Below are 6,822 nucleotides of genomic sequence, written 5' to 3'. Positions count from 1 at the left end.
AGGGGTTCGCGAAGTTTACTTAATATGGTATAAAATGTTCACAATATAGTCAGTGCTATGTAAATTTTCATGATTGTCTTTCCCGGACACACAGATCATAACCGCTCCAGGCTACTCTGTAGAATCAGTGAGCGGAGTTATCAAATACTAGCCAAAAGGCCACACTGGATAGGATAAAAAAGCATCTCATATGCCCACACATTCACAGTTTGAATCATGGAAATTCATCAGGGTACCATTAGCCTCAACGCCCATGATTTGTAGGTTAATGACACCAGGATAGCCAAACCGAAGTTAGTGCATCACTTGAAAACACAGCAGAATCCAATTTGGCAGTAAGCTCTACATCAGTCGGCAGCTCACCTGGACCTGTAACGTCACAACTACAGATCCTAGAGCCACTTGTTCACCATATTTCATGGTCTTGGTAGAATCACTAGATGAGTTACTACAATGGTGCCTCTGCCTCCTGCCTTAGCAGAACCTATAGAGGCCAAGTGACCAGAAGCTCAAATGCAGAATAGAAACTACAAAACCAAAGTGAAAAGAAATGCTAATAGCGTTTGATCTGCCCAATACTAAATGTTACTGCTGTGTTTCAAATCACCTGCAACGTACGTATGAACCAGCTCAGAATGCACAAATCACGAATGGGTGGTTTGTTTTTGGGACAAAAATGTCAAAGCAGAACAGGAAGAGATATAGAACCAAGATCATCAGCCAGAGATGAAAACCAAAGGTCAGATTTCATGTCCTGGGCAGTGTTTACAAATCTGTCTTGTAGTTATGTCTCTACACATAGAGGTGATTTTGTAATCAGTAGTATTCTAAGTTTATTGAGCAATTGGATTAAGGGTACTAAATACAAAAGAAAACTGTTTTATGCTCAGTATTCTTTTAAATCTCCCAAACAATCCTATGAATTAAGTATTATCTCCTTTTTAAGATGAGAAAGTTGAGGTTTAGGAGAATATTTTGTTCAAGGTCACATACAGGAAGAGCGAGATCTGAGATTTGAACAGAGGTTTATCTGACACCAAAGTATATATTGTGTCAACTATTCTTTACCACCAAAACAAGAATACACTCCCTGGAGGGGAGGGCAGGGGAGTTGGAAATTAATAGGTCAGAGGATACTATGTGTAAGCTGCTGCTGCTGCTTTTTTTTTTTTTTTTTTTAAGATTTTATCTATTTATTCATGAAAGAGACACACAGAGAGAGGCAGAGACACAGGCAGAGGGAGAAGCAGGCTCCATGCAGGGATCCCGGGACCGGGATCATGCCCTGAGCCGAAGGCAGACACTCAACTGTTGAGCCACCCAGGCGTCCCCTGTGTGTGAACGTCTTAGAGAAAAATAGTTAACCTGTAGATTTAGCCCTGAGGTTGACATTACCTTACTAATTTATAGTTAACAATAATCCAGATCTAGAGAGGCAGGCACCTTCCGTGACTAGTTGCACAACAACAAAAAGATCAGTATCAGGACTTAAAAGTGCCACAGCAATTTAAAAGCACAAAAAACAGAGAAGCTGCATGCTTCAGGAAGATTTCAAAAAGGACACACACAAATTGATTAATATAGGTGCAGAACACACACTCTACTTAAAAAAGCAAAATAACAATTAGGTTTAAGGAGGTAGAGTGCAGGGGGTGAGTTTAGTGAGGGCAAGCTTGATAAGCCTAAAAGAAGTAGATGAAAATTTGAAGTTATAAAGATATGTAGGGAAAGATAAATTTAAAAAATCAGACATTAGGGGATCCCTGGGATCCAGTCCCGCATTGGGCTCCCGGCATGGAGCCTGGTTGTCCCTCTGCCTGTGTCTCTGCCTCTCTCTCTGTGTGTCTATCATGAATAAATAAATCTTTTTAAAAAATGCTTTTCTTAAAAAAAAAATCAGTTCAGAGAGAAAACAGGAATCTGAAGTAATTAAAATGAGGAATGTTTACCTCATCTTAATACAAATATATGAAAACACAGATTCCATGAGAAATACTGGTTAGTACTCATGCCCCCAAAGAGCCCATACAGTACAAAATAATATAATAATATAAATACAATAGTGTTTTTTAAATATCAAGTTTCCTTATAATTTATATTAATGCAACTGAAATTTTTAATTCATTGAGACCTTTTCAATCTCTGAATTAAAAAATAAATAAATAAATAAATAAAATAAATCTCTGAATTAGAGAATGCAAATGCTAGACTTAGGTACAATTTGTTGGCTAGGCCTGTATTCTCAGGAACAACACAGAGGAGATGTAAAAGTGAAAAGGAGAGATGAAAAAGGAAGAAGTGGAAAGAAATGTTTAAGGTCAAAGGTAACATACAAGGTCATTAAATGAAGCAAGGAGGAGAAATAAAATATTCACAATACAGAAAAATAAAAAACAGATGCTGGTGTCACATAGGGCATCTTCTTTCCAGTTCATTCCATTTTGTAGTGGTAGAAAATTCTTCCTCATTTACACCTTAGAACTTGTATAATGAAACAAAAATTTAATCGCAAAACTAAAAATAAATGTTCTAGCTTTAGGGAAAGCCTTAGCCTACAACTGAGAACATAGATCATTTCCAGGAGAAGCAGAATGGTGCAGGATACTCTGTATGAAATGGTACATAAATGATGCAGCTAGGTGGGGCGTTGGTAGCATTCCTGTTGAGATGGGAGTTCTTGTAACGGGCCAGTAGAGGCCACAAACAGATCAAATTCCTATAGAGGAGCCATCCATAGCCAAAGGAGCAGAAGGACAATTCAGTAAAATGATAAAACAGCCCAACTTCAGCTCTCTGAGGAAGCTATCTGGAATTGTTAGGTATTGGCTGGAGAAAAAACAACTATAGCGAAGAGTGATTAAGTTCAGTCTTGACCTCAAATATTTACACCCCAAATTTGTGTTACTTTCAAAACCAAAAGCTGAACCTTCACTCAGTCCTTCGCAGTAGTTTACAAGACAGCCCGAATCTCTGCAGCAACCCTGTACAAGACTTGCTGAGAATACTTGGGGACAAAGGGTTTTCAGAACACTCCTCCATTAGGCATAAATTAGAAAGGACTAGTTCCATTTTACCAAGCCTTCTTCACTCACCAAGCTTCCCAATGCTTCTTCAACCCAGTGGTGAAATCACACTCTACCCTTCACAGCACACCTAGTGCCTGACTGTGTCTGACGTCCAGAAATCAAGAGTATCTGCCCCTTCGTGTGGACCTCACTGTCTCAGGTCTCTCAGGCTCTGGTTGTCTTGTATTTGTTGTACTGTACTCTTTCAGGCACTATGACCATTTCCATTTCCCCTCCCTTTAAGTAGCTTCCTGAATAAATCATTTATGGGGTAAACATTCTGACTAGGCCATAGTATTGGACAACCTTATTATTTAACAGCCATATTTATGTAACCACTAGTACCTAATCCTTGAAGTCCTGCAATGACCTACCCTCTCTTTTATTTCCCAATAACTCCCTTTTAACTATCAAGTCTTTATACAGCTGATTCTTCTAGATACAATCCATCCCTTCAAGGGAACAGTACATACAATACTAAGTTGAATAGGAGCCTACTGCACTTCTCAGGAGGGCCTAAAACCTAACCGTTCTCCTTCTCAAATACCCTCACTCTAATAAAACCATTAAACCATCTGCACAGTTTAAATATCAACTGTCACATTGTTAAAAAGATAAAATCCAGTAAATTTTACTTCCAGGAATGTATCTTAGAGGTACATGCAAAAAACTTATGAAGATGCATGTTCAAATGCGCTTAACCTAAACATCCATAGGGAATGGCCATCTTTAAAAAAGAATGATGTATACTATGAATTCTAATAATAGAAAGATGTTCAAGATATGTTAAAGAGAAAGAGATAAGAGAGAGAGATATGTTAAATACAAAAAAAGCAAATTGCAGACCGTTAGTGTAACATGAGCCATCTGAATATTTGGGGGGGGGGCAGGGAGGGAGGTACTTTTAGCCATGATTATCTATCTATCTATCTATCTATCTATCTATCTATCTATCTAAAGATTTTATCTACTTATTCATGAGAGACATAAAGAGAGAGAGGCAGAGGGAGAAGCAGGCTCCATGCAGGGAGCCTGATGTGGGACTCGATCCTGGGACTCCAGGATCACATCCTGAGCTGAAGGCAGGCGCCAAAACTGCTGAGCCACTCAGGCGTCCCATGATTATCTCTTTAGAGTGGGACTAGGAGGTAAGTAAGAAGGTAACCCTTCTTTATTGTTTGAATTTATCACTTTGTGTATTATTTTCATAATAAAAAAGCTAGTTTAAAATTTTCATTTAATTGAAAGGATCAGTAATAGTAAATAGATGTGACTCTTAAAAGCAAGTTGAATAGCAACATTCTATCAATATACCAACTCTTACTAATTGTATAGCATTGGCACTATAAATACTTTTTGGAGCTAAGGAAAGCCTAAGCTATTTTCTGGTTAATTTAGGGATCTGTGATTGCAAACATGTATAAGTTCATTTCTTTTTTTTTTTTTTTTTTAAAGATTTATTTATTTGAGAGAGAAAGCGTGCACAAGGTGGGAGAGGGACAGAAGGAGAGAGAGAGACTCTCAAGCAAACTCCCTGCTGAGCACGGAGCGAGAGCATGATCTGAACCGAAATCAAGAGTTGGACACCCAGCTGACTGGGCCACCCAGGCACCCCCAAAAAATTCACTTCTAAAATAAATTTGAGATTACTCTGAAAAAAACTCTAATCCTAAGTAAACTAGTAACTGTAATTCATGGTAAATATATTAAAAAGAATTCTGTATATCATTTGCAGTAACGAAGAGTCAGATTCTGAAGGGACCTTAAAAGTCATCTAGCCCAACCCTCCTAACCTAATATTTATATAGAATTAATAAAAAAACAAAAAACACCAAAATCAAAAAAATAATAGCAGCTTGCTGAGGAAAGAACTGACTTCTCTGAAACTGAGAACAGTCCAAGGAATATAATACAACCAGAAATATCCCCCTTTTCAAACAGGGACATCTGGTAATTAGTACTTTCATTAAAAAAGTATTTTGGCCTAATATGTCAAGTTGCCCAGGGCAGTTTTTAAAAGTCACTTGACTTCATGTTCAGTTTCAAAGTTTTCAATTTGTTTCAAACCAAAAGAAATCAGACCATACTGTGGGTTGATTTTAATGAACAAAATTATCTGTATAAAAACATTTAAACTTTATCAAATGCTTTAAAAACACACACGCACAGATCCAAATCCATTACATAATCTTTGAACATTATCTCTTTTCACCTCAACATAAGTGAAGGGACTTCTGGATAAAATTCTACATGTGAAAAAAAGACAACCCATAGTCTCACACATGTATGCGCGCGCGCACACACACACACACACACACACACACTCTTTAAGAACTAAAATACTTGGGAAAAGTGTGACTGGGATGGGAATGAATTTCTCAGAAAGCTTCTATAAAAGAATACTACACAGGTAAAAGAAGTTCCTATGCCAAGGGAAGATGCAGAGAGGGGAAAGAGAAAGCAGGGCTTAGCCAAACTCATTAATAAATAGTTTGAGAAGCTCATTCAAGAACAGTGAATTGGGGGAGTTACAGAGGACCCCTCATTTTCACCACCTCAGAGTCTGTGAATCTGATAACCGATGATGCTTCAAAAGTACGTTACATTCTCGGTTTTTTTTACAGGTCTTGATCTATTCATCATTATTTAGGTGTGGTTTGTCCCTGTCAGCGGTGGATTCCTCAGTTGTCATGCAGTGCTCTGCTGTCCTATCCACCAGAAGAGCCATGGTCAGAGACGGCAGCAAGCGTGACATCGCAGCTGGTGGTTAAAGAGCCGAGATTGCCCGGGTTTGGATTTCAGCGACACTATGTGCTACCTGCCTGTCACTCGGCAAGCTCCCCAGCCACTTTAGGTCTCCGTTTCCTCACCTTCAATTAGGGATCATTATTGCCTACTTCATAGAGGATTGTTAAAGAGGAGCTCAACAAGGTAATCCACTTAAAGGATGTGTCACACTACGAGGCACAAGCAAATGCTCAGTAAATGTCAGCTAAAATTACTATTAGTCTTGGTATTACAGAGCAACCAAAAGAAAAATCCTATTTCTGTATTTCTCCTCTTTGGTGAGGTTTTCAGGGGCCAGCTGTGGCAAAAGCCAGTACATATGATGCAAAAGAGACTGAGGATCTAGTCTTAGGAATATAGATGTTCACTTTTATATTAGAAAAAAATTACATGGCTCCATATCACAAAATTTAACATCTTTCCATTAAACATCACACAATTATCATCATCATTATGCCCTACAAACACCCTAAATGGTGTGGAGTTTCTAATGATATTCAACAACAACAGAGTCCATAAATTTAACTAAGAAACGGCTTCGGAAATGCACATTGGGCAATAATCTGTGTGTGCCACAAGAGCACGGCCCACAGATGGCTGGGGTTCTGCTTCTTTGGCCAGGACTCCCCCATACACAGTCGGGTGGGTCAGGTTCCTGCAGACCTTCAAATCTCCAGGGGCGAGCGACTCCCCTCAGGAGGGAAGCTTCCAAGAGGTGAAGGAAGCAGCAACCACTGAGGATGGAATGCCCGGCACCTACTTCAGTATGATATGATAGCTATCATTGGTTTCTGCTGTAAAAAAAAAAAAAAAAAAAAAAAGAATAATCTTTAGTCACTTCTAAAACACAGCAGGAGGAAAAAAATATGGTAAGGATCTTTTGAGAAGGGAGGAAAGGAAAAAACAGCAGGACAAAGGGCAACATACTTAATTAGCACAAAATGCTTACAGTAAATATGCATTATAAAAA

The 6,822-nt window shown here is 38.6% G+C and overlaps 2 protein-coding genes across 8 annotated transcripts in view; one reads left to right on the top strand and one right to left on the bottom strand.

Moving 5' to 3' along the window:
• ATF1 (activating transcription factor 1) overlaps window positions 1–1,662 on the top strand; it is a 255,115-nt gene extending 253,453 nt beyond the window's left edge. The window contains exon 8 of the mRNA XM_072765301.1: window positions 1,527–1,662. Coding sequence (XP_072621402.1) covers window positions 1,527–1,575 — 49 coding nt within the window. The 3' untranslated portion in view covers window positions 1,576–1,662. The remainder of the gene's footprint in view (window positions 1–1,526) is intronic.
• A 3,487-nt stretch (window positions 1,663–5,149) lies between these two features.
• The window catches only part of TFCP2 (transcription factor CP2), a 59,399-nt gene continuing 57,726 nt past the window's right edge, over window positions 5,150–6,822 (bottom strand). For 5 of the 7 annotated variants that reach the window (XM_026000345.2, XM_026000347.2, XM_026000348.2 and 2 more), the window contains one exon: window positions 5,150–6,646. In XM_026000345.2, coding sequence (XP_025856130.1) covers window positions 6,609–6,646 — 38 coding nt within the window. In that variant the 3' untranslated portion in view covers window positions 5,150–6,608. The remainder of the gene's footprint in view (window positions 6,647–6,822) is intronic. The other 2 variants (XM_026000346.2, XM_026000349.2) reach the window with 1 other exon arrangement.

The sequence above is a fragment of the Vulpes vulpes genome, chromosome 8 (assembly GCF_048418805.1).
Source record: "Vulpes vulpes isolate BD-2025 chromosome 8, VulVul3, whole genome shotgun sequence".
In the NCBI taxonomy this organism is placed as follows: domain Eukaryota; kingdom Metazoa; phylum Chordata; class Mammalia; order Carnivora; family Canidae; genus Vulpes; species Vulpes vulpes.
Note: the sequence above shows the minus strand (reverse complement) of the source record. Positions and strands in the feature narration are given on the sequence as shown.